Below are 18,622 nucleotides of genomic sequence, written 5' to 3'. Positions count from 1 at the left end.
TGTCTAAGACCGAGTCAGCCACCCAGAGATATGTATACACAACCTTTTTCCACAGTAAGTGAGGAGCAGCGGCCTCGCTCCGAGTCTGTGAGAGTGTAAAGAGTGTCAATCCTAACCACCGCATAGGTAACAATAATAGGAGACAGAAATTCACGTCCAAAGGGCGGAAGGATGATGATGATGATGATAGGGTGCGTTCATTCCATTCAGTTCAGTGCAATTATCGACATTTGAATCTTTGAATCTTGTGTACAAGGACTTCGAACCTTTCTTTGCTCTGCTCACGATCCGATCAAAGGGACGAGTGGTTGTTATCATTTCAGCCGACTGGGTCCCAAAACACAGCAAATCCTCCACAATACGAAATGTTGTTTATGCACTTTCCCCCGCCCGATTATTTTGTTTTCAACTCCGCCTTTCCAGGGACAACCACAGGATGGGGAGAGTCAGTGAGGCGTTTCTTCGTAGTCAAACTGTCACCACGTGTGGTGGGACAGATTCTGTCCGTCCATCGCGTAACATAATCAGGGATATCGGATGGGGAGAGGCTGTCGAGCGGTCTCAGTAAGAATGTCGGGGTTGTCTGGGATTAAATGCGGTAAAAAAGGCAAAACATACCTGTCCGTTGACAGCTCCAACAAGTGTCTTGCCCGTCTCCAGGTTCGTCTTGGGCATCTTCTGGACTGATATTGGCCCATTGATCTCGCGATCGAGGTTCATATATTCCTTGGCTGCATCTTTGGTGCCCCGCTCAAGCAGATACCTCATGTAAGTCGTGATGAGCTCTTGAACGATGGCTTCTGGTAGGGCGCTCTTGGTGAGGATCTCGTCCACGACCCGCCGAATCCGCTCATAATGCTGTTGCTCTGTCTCGCTACTTGTGGGTTGTTCAATTTCGAAACGCAGGTAGCTGGACCAGAAAGCTGGGCTGTCGAGGTACAAGTGTTGGTTCTTCTGGAAAACCTGGCGAGCCTCTTCCGTCGAGCCCTTAACTTTCCAGAGGAGTTTCGCCCATTCAGCCACCAGGGCAGCTTTTGCTGCAGATTCGACGTTCGGAGACTCCAGGTGACTTTGGTACACGGCAACAGCGGCCGCCAGACCTGAATGACGACGATTTATGTTCGCCAGAGAGACAATTGTCTCGACATGGCCTGGTAACTGAAAGAGGATCGCATCGTGTATGTCCTTTGCCACATCGACACGACCGGACATTTCTTCGAAATAGGCGTACTGAAGTCTGGTTGTCGGCAGAGCAATCGGAACATAGAAGCAAGACGCTCTTTGATAGATGTTTCGAACTTCCTCTTCCTTGCCCGGCTGGGCCAGCATCCACCGGGCGTATCTTAACCAGAACTCGTCGTGCTGCGCACAAGTGACCAAGCAGCGCTCATAGAGAAACTGGGTGCGGGTGTAATCACCTTCTGATTCTTCAAAGTCGAGATATTTGCGCCAATTAGTCAGTTGAGCTTCGTCGAGATCCGTCACGTGGAAATATGGTCGCTTGATTTCCGATTCATACGTCCATCGTTTCGTAGTCTCGTTCTGTGTCCGTCGGAAGATGTCGAGGTGATAGTTATCAATCCGGGTCCGTAACTCTCGCTCTACCTCTGGCTGGCTTCGGCCGGCTTTGTAGCCGGCTCCTTCGTTCTCGATATCCATCTGCAGCTGCGTGAGAGTGCCGGGCGGAGCGATGGCTGAAAGCGGGCGTGACTGTGCCATCTGCCGGTACTTCTCAAAGTATCTCGCGTATTGATGCATCGGTATGTGTATGATTCGGCCGAGGATGGCGAAGATTCGGTCGAATCCTTCCATGCGTTCTTCGAATTCAACATATTTATCCCAGAAGGGATGGGCGAGGAAGTCGAGGCCGACACAAACCGCTCCTCTCTCAAAGAGCCTGATCATCCGCTAGTTAGTATTATTGTGCACTACCTTTTGCGAGGGACTTGGGAGAATGGGAGGGAGAAAGCAGACATGGGAGTATGGGGAATGTACGCGTGATAATAGTCCTTCAATTTCTTTTGCAACAAAGGTTGAGATGGTCCTGCAGAAAGGGTGGGCGGGCAAAGGCCCAATTCTCGGGCAAATCAAATCAAAGCACCTGACTGGTGATGAGTGAGAAGCAAGCTCGGAAGGGGAGGGACAGCGACGATGAGCTCACCAAAGCTGCGGTGGCCATCATCATCGATTTCATCGCCAGCTCCTTCTGCCAAACGAGGTTGTGTCATGCTATGTTTAGGTTCTCGACAAGAGGGAACACATGCTTCATACTTACTCTCGAATACCATCGGAATCGTGGCTTGTCTCGGTCTTGAATGAACAGTAGTTTGTCCACAGATCCACTGAATTGGTGACGCTGGCGATCCCACGTTCGTAAACCTGTCCATCCTTTTAGCATGCGAGTCTCTCTTCTGTTCGCAACAAACTCCCTCACCATGTCGGCGGCTTCGGTCCCGGCTATTGAGAACTCCAGGTCGGCGTATTTCTTCCAATAGCCGAAGAAAAGAGGAAACTTCAAGAGGAAGCGGTCGTAGACACTCCGGACGGCCGTGATCGCCTGCGAACTCGAGTTCCTATTGATTCCGCCCTCGAGGGCCTCGGCGGCGCGGACGAGCTTCTCCCAGATCTCAAAGTTGTCCGAGTCATCGTTCTGCGTGCGCCAGACGTTAGCCCAGGAGCACATGGCCATCGCCTAGATATCAACCTACCACCTCGGCCAAGAGCTTCCGCAACTCGGCGCTCTCCTCATCGTTTCCACCGTAGGCGTCCATCGGGACTAGGCTGGGTTACGGCCCAAGAGAGACAGTCCGGACAGCGCAGGCGACGACGAAAGTGCGTCGAGTATTTTCAGGAATATTCTTTGAGTGGCAGGAATACAGAAGACAGTATTCCGCAGCATGTAATACTCGTAGGGATACTGAGGACGTTGGGGGCAGAAGAAACATGTGGAGAGGGAAAAAAACGGCAAGAGGCTGAAGCAGCAGATGAACTTCCCGTCTGCCAAGCCTGCGCCGCATTTTGTCCTGAAATCCGCGCTCTGACAACTTTTTCTAAAAGAGGTGAATGCTCAATCTCTCACACCCGCTCATGGTGATGCTCCTTTGATCACCTAGATAAGATTCGGCAGACCCTATAGGACGACACCACAGCCTTCTCGCAGAGACGACGGACAAAGGCACCTCATCACGATCCGTCCAATTGATTACCACTTGACCTGTCATTGATCTCCCGGCACCGCTGCCATGGCGGAGCTCAGTGCTCTGCCACTCCGGCTGAAGAACTTCTTCGCCCGTTATCCTCCCCAGTTGTACTCGGCCAAATTCACAGGTATCACGATACCGTTGACGCGGAGAGAAGCGAAGGAGGCAGCCGTCGCCCGAGCTGCGGAAATACAGAATCAAGCCTCTGCTTCTTCACCACCCTCGCGCCTCGTCGCGAGCATCCTGGCCCAGCCCATCTCAGTACCTGCACCCGCATCCTCTTCACAGACAGAGTCGTCGACGACGGAGTCTTTAAGAGTCGAGACCACCAAGGAAGCAATTCCTCCCACGCCGACTTCGATACCGACATCCAGCGCGCTGCAGAAATTCCCGCCGAACCCCTTCCTGCCACGCAAAAACTTCGTGACTGGCCGATGGGCCGGCCCCAAGATCGGGCTGCGGCGGCAGGCAGATCTGGTAAAAATCGCACAGCAATTCGGCATAGAAGAGCTCCTTCCGCCTGGGCGGAAATCCTCGGCGTTCAAGGAGTCGCGGTTGCTCGAGAGGGGATTGAGGATTAGGGGCACCGGCGAGGGACAAAAGGTCAAGGGTCACAAATGGGAGAGACACATGGGGGCGACGTTGGAGAAGAGGCGCAAGGCAATGGAAGGCATGCCCGACTTGATCAGAGAGTGGAAACAAAAGGGCCACGGACGAGGTTGGAAGAAGTATCCAAAGTAGACGCTGTCATTGTTGGGGGCTTCTCGCTCTGCTCGTCGTATGTGTTTGGTTTTCAGCAGAACCAGCACATCTATCTGAAGCAGAGTCGACGTTTCTCTCAGCCATCGAAGAAAAGCCCGCCTCACTGGAATCAAGGAGTCACGGCCATACGTGAAACTGCGGCAAAATGGTGCAACAGGGCGAAGGACATATTGGCCGGTATACTCCACGAATATTCTGTCGCTGCGCCCAGCTCCCTGACAACTTTATATTGTGTATATCAGACCTCCCTCGTCACACGCCAGGTACTTTGACGGTGGAATACCCCCTCGGCGGTCCTGTGGTCCTGTAAAAATAGCTCTTCCATACAGGTCGAGACTCGAATCTCGATGTTCAATTCTGACCGAAACCCACCCAAGTAACTCAATGTATGCTTGTGTTCTTACGAGGTAGTAACCTTCGTGTGTTACGGCTTCTTCCTCTCTCATTTCTCAGTACAACCAACGTCGACCACCTCAAAGTTCAAACCACACCATAAAATGCTAACGCTGCACTTGCCGTTGCCCTTAGCACTCGAGGGATTTCGGCAGGATTTTCGAAATACTCATATCCTCGAAACGCCCTCCCGAACTCGAGGTCCTTGATCATGTGGACTAGCACCACCGCCGCCACTATCTGTGCCGATAGTGCCACTACCACAACCCTGCAGAATGCTTCACTAACCAATCGAAGCGAGTCGACGATCGTTTTTCTGTGCTTGTATGTCTCGGTGGAACAGCGGCACTGAGGGCAGATTGTTCTGCAGCACCGACGCCATCATCCGTATTGGTGGATGACGAAGTCGTCCCCTGCAAATGCGCGTCCTTCTTCACTTTCCAGAAACTCAAGGTCCCTTTCTGAGTTTGAGACTGCGAAGAGCTCGTTGATGAAGTGGCCGACTGACTCCGAACATGGGAAGACTTAGCAGCCGATCTCGCCTTGGTCTTGCGGGTGAGTTGGACTTCGATATCTCGCAGCTCCTTCTCGAATTCGCCCGCCCAACTGAACTGCCCCCATAAAGTACTTCTTGCAGGTGTTGGCTGGTATTGAAGAGATGAGATAGGAGGGAGAGAAGCGCTGTGGGTCAGTCTTCGAGGCTCCTGTTGCGCTTCGTCATACCAGTGTAGAAAACTATAGCGCTTGGTGTCGCCTTTGCCCTCCCTCAGACTGTGGATAGTTGCTTTCGTCCGGGGCGAGGCCGTTACAGGCGAACTAAAGAGACTGTCGGATCTTTCTTCTTCGACTGGACTGGGATGCTGTAACTCTTTCTCTTTTTGCTCCCTTCCTCGACCACACGACAGATCATGTCGAGTCGACGGCCCTGTCGCCAATGAGAGGCAAGAATCTCTGTCGGGTCTTTGCCGTTGTGGGGGACGTGTGTCCTTGATCTCTGAATTTGGTCTCATTTTGTATATGCCGATGAAGGCTTCGAGTTCATCGTCGTCCAGCCCAAGAGGCATCGTGGTAGACTGTTTGTCGAAGATTGACCAGTAAGAAGACCTCTGTCTTACTTTGCTGTGCGGGAATACATGCCTTTTGTGAGGCGTTTTGGGGTCGTGATCTCCGGGGAAGATCATGTGGAGTGCAGGGGCCGAAAGACGGAGGTGCTATTTATGGGATGTCAGCTGGAGGTCACGAGTGTTGATCTCTCTATTGCCTTTATGTCGTGCGTCCGAATAAGTTCGCGCGATCTTAAGATAAACCGTGCGACTGGAAACCCTGGTATAAAGCTTCGCGAAGAACGTTGAGGCGGGTCGCAACCGTTGGACTCGCGCAGCGATTGACGATATATTGAACCCTCATCCGTCTGTTTCTGGAGTGTGGGATCAAATGAGAAGCTTGCAGTCTCTCTTCTTGACCAAGGTGAACCAAAGGCATAGCTGAAACAAAGTTCCGACCATCATCACAAGCCCGCTGAAGAGTTGTAGTCCCACATAATGGCGTCCATCATCACCAACTAGCGCTCCGGCGATCGGGCTGCCGATGAGGGAGGCGGTGGCGCCGATTGCTTGAGCCATACCGAGTCGGGCTCCCAAAACCTTTGGATCAGGGCAGACAACAGGGAATATACTAGGTGGGAGTGGAATGAGCGCGCCACTGAAGAAGCCTGAATGCCAGTCAATACCACGACTGTGATTGCAACAAAGGCTTGGGGCAGCTTACCGTAGAGAGCGGTGAAGGCGCAGAACGCCCCTATGCTGTGAATGCCTATCCAGGCGAGGCAAAGAATGGCGGAGACGAAGCCGCATATCAACCAAGGAATCATCACGCCGATGTGCAGCGCAGCAGTCGATGCTATCATTCGTCCCACCACCGAAGATCCTTGCGCAATTACAACCGAATACAGCGCGAGGGCTCGTGATGTGCCCAGAACAAACTGTGCATAGCTGGGTATATAGAAAAAAGGGACGAGATAGCCGGTAAACAACTGTGACAATCAGCTTTGATCGACGGAGACAGCTTTTCTGGCCTAAGGATGACTGACAAAGAAGTTTGCCCAGGTATAAAACCAGAACCCGATATCTTTGAAAGCTGCTCTATCGAAGAGTTTCCGCGTGGTGCCAGAACTAATATCACCGAAATTTGTGGCGCCCCAAAGCAAGAGCGGGAAGGCGAGAAGATAAGACGCAAGCATGATAAAGCCTATGACTCTGACGGTCCAAGCGAAACCCAAGGAGTCGATCAGCTGCTGAAAAACGATAGTGTAAATGATGCCCCCTGTTTCGCCAGTCAGTAAGAGTTGCAGTTGAATTCAACCAAATCTTTCACATACCAAATGGAGCGCCACAACTCACAACACCAAGTGCAATTGCCCTCCGGGTTTTGAATGAGCGGCTAACGAGTGCCATGCCGGGGATGAAGAGAACACCACAGCCCAGACCAGTGCAGATACCTTGGGTCAATATGATCTGATAGTACTGGCTTGACAAGCTCAACATGAATATCCCCAAGCACGACATTGCAGCACCTCCAAAAAGCATACTGCGGTAGTGACCGAGGTCAAACAATGGTCCAGAGATGATGCCAATGACGATCAAGAGGTAGGATGCAACCGTTCCGATCCAAGAGATGTCGGACGCAGAGCTGGTTTTCAAAAAGGACGTCTCGTAATAGTTTTGGAAGAGACCGAATGCAAAGGTAAAGCCCCTAAGTTCACGGTCATATTTCAGCAATCTGTCTCCCAACAAGGAACAATTCCCTTTACCAGACATTGAAGAAGACAAGGAAACATCCAATGACTTGTAGCCATGCCCGAAGTCCGCCATCTTGGAGGGTTACTGGTGGCAAAGAAACAACGGCTGTCGCCTCAATCGCAACTTCTTTGCTGCGAGGAGCATCGATTGGTATGGCCTCGTTGATTGTCTTTGAATTGTCATGTTGAGAGTTTGACATGACGACAAGAGATGGGGACTTGGTCCGAACTTTAGCTCTGTCGAACCGCCACAAGTCTGTATACAAGTAGAATGGGATTCACTGAAAACAGCGGTCCATAACGACAGGCTTTGAATACCACACCACGATGCTCAGGCTTCTTAGGGCGCACAACAGAAGCAGGAGGGAAGTAGAAGACGAAATTGCAGAACAACTGGGGTAAAGGCAAAGGAACCGCTTAGCCGGCAGCAGGCATAGAGCATTTGTAAGAGGTGGTGCTAGTGTGTAGAAAAGATCCATGGATGGTCAAATCCGCAAATGGCGTGGCTCTCGACAGCCCCATGGGCATCCATCGTCTATTGGCATCGAGAAGTGCATTGCATGTACCGAGGCTAGCATCCGCTTCTGCTGGTCGAGACACCGACGGCAATTATGGCATCATCTTGCCGGCAACTAATCATCGCTGTCGATGGAGAAAGTTGACCACTTTTTTCCCCTCGTCGACGTTCAGGACAGGTGAGCGAAAGTTGAACATGGAGGAGGTGATGCTGGCAACAGGACATGTTCAGACTGCGACTCGGCGTGGAATGCGTTTGTTCTCATCTGCTCCCCCGTTCCCAAACAGGCTCATTGTGGTCTGTGCCGAATGCCGCCATCTTAGTTTGATCAATCGAGCTTCACAAGTGCAAGATCCTTAATGCGGGGGAAAGCCTCGGCGCCAAAAGGACACGGCTTGACGGGTTGCCCAAGGGTGCCTAAGGGGTGGACAGAGTGCGCAGAAGTCCGCCTCTTTCACGTGGTTACAAGGTTGAGTCTTTGCTCACTGCAGAGTCGGGAGGGGAGGAACGGAGGCTGTTGCTTGGGGTCTCCGTTTGGGGCCATGTCTCGAGGGTCAACATGCGATTTTGGTCGTTAATGTCGAGGAGGAGATGAAGATGTGAGACGTCGATTGTTGGTGCCACAGTGCATAGACGGATATAAGCCGACATTCTGCCGGCAGCGCCCATTACTGCCAGTCTTCAACATCCAAGCTTTGCTCGGCTTCACTTCTAGAATCACAAACCTCGCCATCTCGTATCGGGAGAAATTATTGTACTCCTCGTCCTTCTCCCCTCGCCACACGTGGCTGAAGCATGCCAGGTGTAGCATACCATGCCCTGATCCGAACCCACCATATCACGTCTAGGAAGAAGGTCGCCAGGCTCAAAGCAGCCGCCAAACAATTTCAGTGCTACGCTCTGCTTCGATCAGGGGGAATCCCTGGTGTCATGTATGTCCGAGGCTACGATCGATCCAACGTCCAGAAATGGGTCGACACGGTCCGTGACCTGAGATACAAAGACTACCACCTGGCTGCGCCAGTTCATGCTATCTCATCCGAGCTTCAACGCGATGACCCTCAACAGGACGACGAAAGACTGGGAAGTCTGGAAGAAGTCGCCACGGTCAAAGAAATGGCCACGTGTATGGAGGCGAGAGGACTCCAGAGATGGTGGCGGGTCGCCATGGGATTCATGCAGGCATAGCGTGGAATCGCCCTTGGATATCGCAGCCATCTATCATTGCCCGCTGCCACTCTTGAGTCAACCCCAAGGGTCGTCTCGCTATGCGCCGTAACAGTACAGTAGATCCCACCGACGGGTCGTATTTTACAGTTTCTGATACTCCAACTTGCCCTCGAGTTTCTTCGACTCAGCCACTTTTCTCACCGCTTTGTTGAAGTCGTCCTGGTTGACAGCATCTCTGTAATCCTTGATCGCGAACAACCCGGCTTCAGTGACGACGTTTCGCAAATCGGCGCCGTTGAGACCGTCACTCATCTTGACCACGCTTTCAAAGTCGATATTTCCTTCCGTCACCACGCCAGCAGCGTGAATCTTCAAGATCTCTAAGCGCCCAACCTCGTTGGGTAGTGGAATCTCAATCTTCCGATCCAATCTCCCTGCTCGCAACAAAGCGGGATCCAGGGTATCCGGTCTGTTGGTAGCCATGATAATCTTGGTCTTTCCCAGGTAATCGAAACCATCGAGCTGGTTCAAAAGCTCCATTAACGTCCTCTGAATTTCTCGGTCGGCAGATGTTCCTTCGCTGAAGCGTCTCCCACCGATGGCATCGATTTCGTCCATGAAGATGATACAAGGCTCGTGTTCTTTCGCGTAACCAAACATCTCGCGGATCAACCTCGCCGACTCGCCGATATACTTGTCGACAATAGCAGATGACACAACTACCGTAAAGTCAGCATGGATTTTGAATCCCTGTGACGACTTGGGGCTCACCTTTCAAGAAGTTTGTGTCCAGACTACTTGCGACTGCTCTCGCCAACAGCGTCTTTCCCGTGCCGGGAGGCCCGTAGAGTAGAACACCTTTGGGAGGCTTGATACCTACTCGGAGGAACAACTCGGGATTCTTGAGCGGCAGCTCGATAACCTCCCGCAGTTCTCGGATTTGTTCGTTCAAACCACCAATACCAGCGAAGGAGACCTGTCCAGGATCTTCCAAAGACATGTTGTAGACCAAGGGATCGACTTCTCTGGGGAGCATTCTCATGATAGTCAGGGTGGTCATGTCGAGTGCCACTCGCGTGCCTTGTTTCAATTTCGACTTATCGACTTTGGACCGGCAGCCGACGACATATCTGGGACCTGAGGATGCCTTGACAATGACTAAAGTATGTTAACATCTTCCAATGACACTGTGGTTTCGGCAAACGTACATCGCTCCTCATCAAGCTGCTTCAGGACTTCGCCGATGATTTGTCCGACACTTTGCAGTGCTTTGATGTTCTCCTCTGTTGTTTCAAACTCCTTCTGGAGTCCCTTGATATCCATTCTCAGCGCTTTCAACTTGGCTTCCCATTCTCGAGACTCTAGAAGTTTGTTTTTATACTGTTCGAGGGCCTGCTGCCGTTCTGGATCACCGCCTCCGTCCATCGTGTTTGTTTGAGAGGCAAGTGTACGCCGGTCTGTGTTGGGAATCTGTGGGGAGGGATTATGTATGAGATCGACGGGAAGAGCGGAAGAGTGTAGTAACCCGTGCTCCAAAAACTAGGGTGCGAGATGTTGCAGGTACTGTAGATTTGAAATCGGTGATTGTCTGATAGCCCAAGGAAATGGGAAGCTTGCGCGCTGCAGGTACCAATAGCACTACGCGGCAAAGGCGCAGGGAGAGCAATGTGAATCTGGGAAGGTATAACGAGCATGATCACGTGCTCTCACCGAGCCCGATCTACCACTAACCTTGTCCTCTGTTGCCAATGATTGTAGCGGCCCAACGAGAGCCTTCTAGGCAGTGGATTGGGCGGGTTGGGCGCGGAAGGACCCCTGGTGTCCTTGACCTATCCGCTGCACCCGCTGTCAGTGGCCCTCCGAATGCGTTAGTTCCCCAATCCGCAGCACTGGACCTCTGGAGGGGCTCAATCATGTTCCCCGCCTTGCGTCGCTGCTGAGGGAAACTGCTGAGTTGGAAGTTTTGTCGCGATCAATACCTTCACTCGCTCTTGCCAACACCCCCACCCCAAAAAGCAACAAAAAGTTTCACTTGCTCTTGATAGTTTTCGTCACTGCATATTTCTTTTCCTCTCCATTCCCTCATCGATAGAGAAGCCCAGACGTCCTCCTACTTCCTCCTTGGGATTTATCACTAAGCATTTGTTCACTGACTCAACCCTTCTGTCACACCACTGCAAACACCAAGTAAGTGCCTCTCAAAAGCTTTGCTCAACCGTCTTGACGAAGCTCCTCTGCGCTCTTTGCAGTTGCCCTTCCTCTTCCTCTTCCCCTTCACTTTCCCTGAGTGCATGACACCTTCAGCCCTCAACTCATCGTCTGCCCTTGTTCCGATATCTTCCATTCACTGACCCACCGACAGCCATGCCTATCGTGAAGGTGCACGCCCGCTCCGTCTACGACTCCCGGGGTAACCCGACGGTTGAGGTCGATGTCGTGACTGAGACTGGTCTACACCGCGCCATCGTCCCTTCTGGTGCCTCCACCGGTCAGCACGAAGCCTGCGAGCTCCGAGATGGTGACAAAACACACTGGGGAGGGAAAGGTGTTCTGAAAGCCGTCAACAATGTGAATACCATCATCGGACCGAAGTTGATTGAGAAGAACATTGATTGCACGGATCAATCTTCGATCGACAAGTTCCTGATTGAGCTTGACGGAACAGAAAACAAGACCAACCTTGGTGCCAATGCCATTTTAGGCGTCAGCCTTGCGGTCGCCAAAGCTGGTGCTGCTCAGAAAGGAGTTCCTCTCTACGCACATGTTTCCGATCTAGCAGGCACAAAGAAGCCATATGTGCTACCCGTCCCGTTCATGAACGTGCTCAATGGAGGTTCCCATGCTGGTGGTCGTCTTGCTTTCCAAGAATTCATGATCGTCCCCGAGTATGACCTTTCACATCTCTTATCACTCCAAGCTGAGCTAACAACCAACACAGCCAAGCACCATCCTTCAATGAAGGTCTTCGATGGGGTGCCGAAGTCTACCAGAAACTCAAGTCTCTGGCAAAGAAGAAGTACGGTCAATCCGCTGGCAATGTTGGTGACGAAGGTGGTGTCGCTCCAGATATCCAGACCGCTGAAGAAGCCTTGGACCTGATCTCTGCTGCAATCGAAGAAGCCGGGTACACCGGCAAGATGAACATCGCTATGGATGTCGCCTCTAGCGAGTTCTACAAAGAGAAGGAGAAGAAGTACGATCTCGACTTCAAGAACCCTGACAGCGATCCCAGCAAATGGATCACTTACGAGCAACTCGCCGACTTGTACAAGTCCCTGGCGAGCAAATATCCAATTGTTTCAATCGAAGATCCCTTCGCTGAGGACGACTGGGAGGCGTGGAGCTACTTTTTCAAGACATCCAACTTCCAGATTGTCGGGTAAGTGCTCGCATTTTATCGTAGAATGAGCCACAATGACTGACAGAGGCCAGTGACGACTTGACCGTGACGAACCCCAAGCGAATCAAGCGAGCCATTGAATCCAAAGCTTGCAATGCTCTTTTGCTGAAGGTCAACCAAATCGGCACCCTGACGGAATCCATTCAGGCCGCCAAAGACTCGTATGCAGCTGGGTGGGGAGTGATGGTTTCTCATCGTTCTGGAGAGACTGAAGACGTCACCATTGCCGACATCGTGGTTGGTATCCGAGCTGGTGAGATCAAGACCGGTGCCCCAGCACGATCTGAACGTCTTGCGAAGCTCAACCAGATCCTACGCATCGAGGAAGAGCTGGGATCCAACGCCATCTATGCCGGCACCAACTTCCGCAAGTCTGTCACTTTGTAAGTGGTGGGACTGCGACAATAATGGGACACCAAGCCGTGCGCAAGCGGTAGATCAAAAAGAACCTTGGCCACAGAGCCGCCCTTCGAGTAGCTTCGTTGGGGGTGTGCGCATTTATGCACTTTACAAGAACACATCACGATTTTTGTAATTCTGAACGTCTTCGAAGAGAACATGGTATGATAAGTAGATGCGTTCGTCATGAAATTGCTTTATTTTTACATTGTGCAAGCCAGAGTACCGAGTAGTACAAATGTGAGATGCCAGGGGCAACCAGCACTCGGAACGGGGCGATTCTCGCTAATCACCCACGTGATACCCTAAGACGCTCTTAAACTCCCACGTGAAGGCACTAACAATTGTGTGTCGCACTATTGTGAAGTCTTGGCAAGTTTGTAGTCCTTTAACCCGATTTTTGTGAGATTCACCTCCTTGTTGCCACAATCCGAGAGTCAAATCCCCATAGTCTACTCCGTTCATCGTGCTCTCTTGCGCACTGTGTAGGTTCGAGCGATTGCGCGCATCGCGGCGATTTCCTTGAAACGCATCAAGTTTATCACACAGACGGGCAGAGTCCGGGTAACCACATCATGCCTCCTTCAAAGTGGGGTGAGTCGCAATCTTGAACCCGCGGGGAAATTGTCCTCTTCTGCGCCGAATCACCCAGGATAATGTGTTAACACTGCCATCTCGCCAGATGATGAGTCCGAAGAGTCCTCCGAGGAAGAATCTGTAGATGTCCCTGTTGCCCGACGCAAGTTTGCGGACGAGGAAGATTCCGATGACGTACGTCAGTCTGTTTTGCTGGTGGACCGACAGAGGGACTGATGAGCGTTAGGTTGCCGACAACTGGGAAGAGGAAGAAGACTCTGAAGTCGAGCGAGAGAAAGCTGCCAAAGCGGCCGCAGCCAAAGCCAAGGCTGATGCAGAAGCTGCGGTCAACAAGAAGAGCAAGGCTCAGCGGATAGAGGAACACAGGGAGGCAAACCGACGAAAACGTGCCGAAGAGGAGGGCGAGGAAAGCTCAGATGAAGACGAAGCAACCAGGCGTGCCAGATTACGGCAGTCAGAGCAAGACTCTGACCTGAAACATGCGCAAGACCTGTTTGCCGAAGCGGCGCTGGAGCCCAAATCGCGTGCCAAACCCAACAAGGCCGTGATAATAGAAGACAAAGCAAATCCAGGCCAGACAATCGACCTCTCACAACTACCCCTCTTCAAGCCTGCCACTAAGACACAATTCGACGCCCTCTCAGCAACCCTGGTACCTCTCCTCACGGCCGCTTCTTCGAAACCACACTATGCACTCTGGCTGCCAACCTTTGTGAAGCAAATAGCTGCCGAGTTACCCAGTGCAGAGATCAAGAAGGCGGCTAGTGCACTGACAGCGCTGAGTAACGAGAAGATGAAGGAGGAAAAGGCACAAGAGAAGGGCGGCAAGAAGTCAAAGGCGGCCAAAACCAAGTCGTCTCTTGCAGCGACCCGCGACATGGGTAGAGGCATTGCCGACACGACTAGTTATGATGACGGCCTTGGAGACGATGACTTCATGTGATCTGTTTTTCTTGGATGGATATCTTCGATTCTTTCATTTCTTTCCGCGACAGTACAACACAAGACCTGCGAAGCCCAAGACCTATCATTCACGAGAACTGAAAGGAAGCATGACAACAGATAGGCGTCGTTAGATTATGACTTCACTCGAAAGCAAACAATGACATGTTTTATTAGTTTATGGTCTCTTGTAAAAGAGCGATTTGAACGATCTATGTGAAGACCCGCTGCGAGTTCCCGCCTGATAAAGCTAGCCTTGCATGCCTTGTTGACCTCGTATTGGGTGACTTGCTCTACCACTGTAGGAGGTACTCGGTAGTTTTTGCTTCATACCCTCATATTCTATTCGACCTGCTTGAGGTTTCGGGCGTATCTACAATGTGTTCGATTGACTTGTAGCACCCTTTCCAACTGATTTCGCCGAGTCCTTTATGTGTGTGGGAATTTCAACATAGCACGTTATATCTGTGCAGCGAACCTGAATTGATAAGTTTGGCTTCGACGGCACGTTGCCGATTGCTGCTTTTTATCGGCTTTTTCCCTATTGACCCGTTCACGACTGTGTGATTCGTACACCATGGCCCCTGAGGAGCCTTACGTTCTCGACAAGGAGCGTCACGTCAAGTACTGGAAAAGGTGTGCGCAAATCCTACCCGAACCTTACACGTCAGGCGAAGCCCACCGAATGAGTTTCGGCTTCTTCATCGTGGCTGCTCTGGACCTGCTGGGGGTACTCGACACTGCCATCACTCCGTCTGAGAAGCATGGCTGGATCGAGTGGATCTACACCTGTCAAGTCCCTCACACGGGAGGCTTTCGAGGTTTCACGGGGACACTGCTAGGCGGCCAGAGGAGTTACCACAACTGGCACTGGGACCCGGCCAATCTGCCAAACACCTACTTTGCACTGGCTGCCCTGGTGGTCTTGGGAGATGACCTTTCCCGCGTGAAGCGGAAAGAGTGCCTTGCGTGGGTGGCGGCTCTGCAAAGGCCAAATGGTAGCTTTGGCGAGTTCCTTGGGGAAAACGACCAGATCGAGGGAGAAGACGATCCAAGACTCTGCATGTGCGCCGTGGGGGTCATGAAGATCTTACAAGGACACGGAGAGCATACGAAACCGTCGAGTTTCAACGAAGCAAACTTGCGGAGGTACATCGCCAGTTGCCAGGTGAGGATTGAGTGGGATACCCAACGACAAAACGCAGGGCTGATATCTATTCTCCTACTCTAGTCTCATGAAGGCGGGATTGGTCAAGCTCCTCTTCTCGAAGCTCATTGTATAACCCCTTCCCGCCCTGATCATCTGTCATTCTGCTGATTTGGCTGGTAGCTGGGCTGAATTACTGTGGCATTGCGACACTCTCGTTTCTCGCCCTCCTCCAGAACCCCTCGGTGTCGATGCAAGAGATGGCGGAACGAGCCAACTTCGACATAACCGTTTGTACTCGGTGGATGCTGGATCGACAGACAACTTGGGTAGAAGAGGAAGAGGAGGACGACGAGGAGGAAGACGAGGACACAGACAACAAGTCTAGACAACGAGTTGATACCAATAACAACAACGAAGCCCAACAAAGCTCGCCATCAAACACGTCTGGTCTACACACTGGCTTAGTCACAGAGAAAGCGATTGCCGGTTTCTGCGGCCGCTGTGGGAAAATCGCAGACACTTGTTATTGCTTCTGGAATGTGGGAGCTCTTGCGGTCAGTGTATCCAGATGGTATGTACATGTGACATGCTTTGACTGATGATCCAGCAGATCCTGCAACAGCATCATCTCGTGGATGTTGACTCATTGAGGAGATATCTTCTGGGAAAGGTCACCCATGTTATCGGAGGATTTGCGAAAGGTCCTGGCGAACTTCCGGGTGAGTGCTCACATCGTCTCGAGGTCCCTCCCCTTGCAGACAAGTCCGTCTCCTAATACTCCTTTAGACCTCCTGCACTCTTATCTCGGGCTTGCGACACTGGCAATATACAATGAACCGGGGTTGAAGGAACTGGATCCCACCTTTTGTATCAGTAAAGACGCTGTCCAAAGATTGGCGAAGGTGGCACAACAGCAAAAGGTGGCTTTATTATACGACTTCGACCCGCGTACGCGGGACTCGTAGGTGAGGGAGTTTCGGGTGCGGCGCAGCAAGCCCCCATCCACAGCCGAATTGAGATTCATTCCGTCGTATTTTATTATTCTTGATGGTCAATTTGGCTCCTCCCACACTGGCTGGCGGCTACTGGCCAACATGGCTACACGTGGCACCGGTCACCTCCACAGTGCAGCAACAGCACGGCCATCATGCGCATGGGCATCACCCTTTCAGTCTGGTGGATGTGTGTCCCGAGTATAGGTATGCTTGTGCGCATTGCCTTTTCCATCGGCACGAACATACCGAGTACGAGTTACCCAAACCCCTCGCTGCGGCTCGATGCAACTCCGGGCTTCTCGAAACGGTGGCGGGTGTTTCTCGATGCTCCGCCCTCTGTCTATCGTGGATCTAATCGAAAAAGTGCATGTCAAAGCGACCAGGAGACTTGGAGCGAAGGGGGAGCGAAGGATTTGAGGGGGTCCTTTGGGGATTGCCTCTGACCACTCGCTGATCGTTGCTGTGTGCGTCGCAGTCAGCCACAGAGCCCATCACGCCTATTCAACCTCACAATTACCCAGAAGGTCATAAGCACTAGCTATTCTTAGAGGTGAATCCTTACCAATACTGTCGTTTGCTGTTAACGGGATCTAGGCTCTTCCCAGGCACATCTGCGTCTTGTCTTGAGCTGAGCCGTTCAAATTCGGATCATCTCCTTTCTCTCCCTGGCCCAGTTGCGAAATTCTTTGGAGGTGCCAATGCCCGTCCTGCTCATTGTATATTTTCGACGATTACATTCTTTTTAAGTCTGTGAAGAAAAAGTCTCTAATCTACCAAGCATCTCGATCGACAGCAACCGAGAAACAAGTCCCCATACCAAAAGTCCCATCTGGCCAGCTGACCGCCAGCACGCCATGCCGAAACGCACCCTCTTCACCAACATTACTCCTCTCCCTCCTCAGGTCTCGCGCGAGGTGGCAATTGCCATGCTTCACAACCACGATGAAATGATCGAGCTGAACCCGCTTGTCATCGAACACCACCCGATCAAGACCCCCCGAGATGCCCCAGCCGACGAGTTTTTGGACTGCGCCTGGCAAGAGCTGACGGACAAGATCCATTACCTACCAGGTGGAATGGTCAAGGGGAAAGTGAGCTACAAGGCTTGCTTTCATGACACTCCAAATGGCCTCCAGACACACATATATGCTCCTATGGGCTTGGAAATCCGAGAAAAGTGGACGATAGGGGGTTCTCTGCCCGGTGAACCGCCGGAGCCACGAGAACTTGGGGTGGAGGTCCCTCGAACCGGCCTCTACCTCCGCGAAGATGGCGACATGAGATGTAACATGCTGTTGACGTCGTTTGTTCGCAAAAACCTCGACAACTCGCATAAGGTGTTGGTGGAGCGGATTCTCAAAAAGGCCGAACGCGTGGAGGAACGAGTCCAGACCTTTGCCCCTATGACCCCTGTCCCCGAAAGCGCTCGCTTTCAGACCGGCTCCCACATGTCCAACTCGCAGTTCCTCAGTGCATCTAACATTCAAAGACCCCTCTCTCCTCAGATGTTGTCGCCCCAGCAAGACATGGGCTGGCAAACAATGGCGCTTCACCCCGCTTTCCGACCTGACGAGAAGCGAATGAGTACCTACAGTCTCCCGCCATACCAAGCCAATGGTCAAATGCAACAACGAATGAGTTATTATGCACCGGTCAAGCAACCCGATCCTCCCAAACAGTTCCTGGCCGAGCTACCTGGTTCGACATATCACACAGGTCACCTCGCACCCCCCGGAATGGCCACCCCGCCATTGGACCGCCGGACGAGCATGATGTCCGAATTGTCTGGGTCTGAAGCGACACTCATGGGCTCACCAAATATGCAAGCTCAGTCCGACCGGGGTAGCTTTGCGGCGGAAACCCTTAATTCCCAGAGGCTAAGCGGACAGGACTATTCGCAGGATAGTGCGCCGTCGGTTGCATCGGGCGTCTCAGGCCACCGCAGTTTCTCTGACCGGACGAGCATGATCTCTGAATTACCCTCGTCACAACCGGCAGAGAACAGATACTACCAGACCCCGAGGTCTTGAACTCAAGAACAGCGCGGGATTTTGACGATGTTAACGATCTTTCTTTGTTCTTGAGACCTCAAGACGTATGTGTATAATGTATAGAGACCTAAAATGTTTGATTACTGAGCTGGGAGTTGTGGAATATGCTTTTTCAAACTGGAGGGTATCCGACGGAGGGATGGAGCATCCTAAACAGTACCGTTACCAGATCTTCATATACCAGATTATCACTTTTTTCGCAGCAAAGTGTATGCCATCGCCTTCCGTCCTGTATCCTCCGGCCCTATC

At 52.0% G+C, this 18,622-nt stretch overlaps 10 protein-coding genes across 10 annotated transcripts; 6 read left to right on the top strand and 4 right to left on the bottom strand.

The window, feature by feature from the left end:
• Nucleotides 1-524: 524 nt before the first annotated feature.
• Z517_07059 (uncharacterized protein) lies at nucleotides 525-2,771 on the bottom strand (the record flags this gene model as incomplete). The annotated part of the gene is made up of 5 exons (XM_013428797.1): nucleotides 525-548; nucleotides 619-1,897; nucleotides 2,276-2,379; nucleotides 2,435-2,650; nucleotides 2,709-2,771. 5 exons carry the CDS (start codon nucleotides 2,769-2,771, stop codon nucleotides 525-527), a joined length of 1,686 nt encoding a protein of 561 aa, XP_013284251.1.
• A 471-nt stretch (nucleotides 2,772-3,242) lies between these two features.
• Nucleotides 3,243-3,941, top strand: Z517_07058 (uncharacterized protein; the record flags this gene model as incomplete). The annotated part of the gene is made up of 1 exon (XM_013428796.1): nucleotides 3,243-3,941. One exon carries the CDS (start codon nucleotides 3,243-3,245, stop codon nucleotides 3,939-3,941), a length of 699 nt encoding a protein of 232 aa, XP_013284250.1.
• A 671-nt stretch (nucleotides 3,942-4,612) lies between these two features.
• Nucleotides 4,613-5,419, bottom strand: Z517_07057 (uncharacterized protein; the record flags this gene model as incomplete). The annotated part of the gene is made up of 1 exon (XM_013428795.1): nucleotides 4,613-5,419. The coding sequence occupies one exon, from the start codon at nucleotides 5,417-5,419 to the stop codon at nucleotides 4,613-4,615; it is 807 nt and encodes a 268-aa protein (XP_013284249.1).
• Nucleotides 5,420-5,785: 366 nt separating this feature from the next.
• On the bottom strand, nucleotides 5,786-7,352 carry Z517_07056 (uncharacterized protein; the record flags this gene model as incomplete). The annotated part of the gene is made up of 5 exons (XM_013428794.1): nucleotides 5,786-6,066; nucleotides 6,123-6,387; nucleotides 6,445-6,677; nucleotides 6,733-7,106; nucleotides 7,165-7,352. The coding sequence occupies 5 exons, from the start codon at nucleotides 7,350-7,352 to the stop codon at nucleotides 5,786-5,788; spliced, it is 1,341 nt and encodes a 446-aa protein (XP_013284248.1).
• Nucleotides 7,353-8,464: 1,112 nt separating this feature from the next.
• On the top strand, nucleotides 8,465-8,857 carry Z517_07055 (uncharacterized protein; the record flags this gene model as incomplete). Its single annotated transcript, XM_013428793.1, has 1 exon — nucleotides 8,465-8,857. The coding sequence occupies one exon, from the start codon at nucleotides 8,465-8,467 to the stop codon at nucleotides 8,855-8,857; it is 393 nt and encodes a 130-aa protein (XP_013284247.1).
• Nucleotides 8,858-8,980: 123 nt separating this feature from the next.
• Nucleotides 8,981-10,264, bottom strand: Z517_07054 (26S protease regulatory subunit 10B; the record flags this gene model as incomplete). Its single annotated transcript, XM_013428792.1, has 3 exons — nucleotides 8,981-9,558; nucleotides 9,611-9,997; nucleotides 10,048-10,264. The coding sequence occupies 3 exons, from the start codon at nucleotides 10,262-10,264 to the stop codon at nucleotides 8,981-8,983; spliced, it is 1,182 nt and encodes a 393-aa protein (XP_013284246.1).
• Nucleotides 10,265-11,203: 939 nt separating this feature from the next.
• Nucleotides 11,204-12,626, top strand: Z517_07053 (enolase; the record flags this gene model as incomplete). The annotated part of the gene is made up of 3 exons (XM_013428791.1): nucleotides 11,204-11,724; nucleotides 11,778-12,218; nucleotides 12,272-12,626. The coding sequence occupies 3 exons, from the start codon at nucleotides 11,204-11,206 to the stop codon at nucleotides 12,624-12,626; spliced, it is 1,317 nt and encodes a 438-aa protein (XP_013284245.1).
• Nucleotides 12,627-13,213: 587 nt separating this feature from the next.
• Z517_07052 (uncharacterized protein) lies at nucleotides 13,214-14,178 on the top strand (the record flags this gene model as incomplete). The annotated part of the gene is made up of 3 exons (XM_013428790.1): nucleotides 13,214-13,232; nucleotides 13,321-13,409; nucleotides 13,462-14,178. The coding sequence occupies 3 exons, from the start codon at nucleotides 13,214-13,216 to the stop codon at nucleotides 14,176-14,178; spliced, it is 825 nt and encodes a 274-aa protein (XP_013284244.1).
• A 576-nt stretch (nucleotides 14,179-14,754) lies between these two features.
• On the top strand, nucleotides 14,755-16,292 carry Z517_07051 (uncharacterized protein; the record flags this gene model as incomplete). Its single annotated transcript, XM_013428789.1, has 5 exons — nucleotides 14,755-15,345; nucleotides 15,409-15,454; nucleotides 15,508-15,881; nucleotides 15,938-16,046; nucleotides 16,114-16,292. The coding sequence occupies 5 exons, from the start codon at nucleotides 14,755-14,757 to the stop codon at nucleotides 16,290-16,292; spliced, it is 1,299 nt and encodes a 432-aa protein (XP_013284243.1).
• An 884-nt stretch (nucleotides 16,293-17,176) lies between these two features.
• Nucleotides 17,177-18,352, top strand: Z517_07050 (uncharacterized protein; the record flags this gene model as incomplete). Its single annotated transcript, XM_013428788.1, has 1 exon — nucleotides 17,177-18,352. The coding sequence occupies one exon, from the start codon at nucleotides 17,177-17,179 to the stop codon at nucleotides 18,350-18,352; it is 1,176 nt and encodes a 391-aa protein (XP_013284242.1).
• Nucleotides 18,353-18,622: the final 270 nt, after the last annotated feature.

This window comes from Fonsecaea pedrosoi (assembly GCF_000835455.1).
Source record: "Fonsecaea pedrosoi CBS 271.37 unplaced genomic scaffold supercont1.4, whole genome shotgun sequence".
Classification (NCBI taxonomy): Eukaryota; Fungi; Ascomycota; class Eurotiomycetes; order Chaetothyriales; family Herpotrichiellaceae; genus Fonsecaea; species Fonsecaea pedrosoi.
The sequence above is the reverse complement of the archived record's forward strand: the minus strand, read 5'-3'. Positions and strand labels throughout refer to the sequence as shown.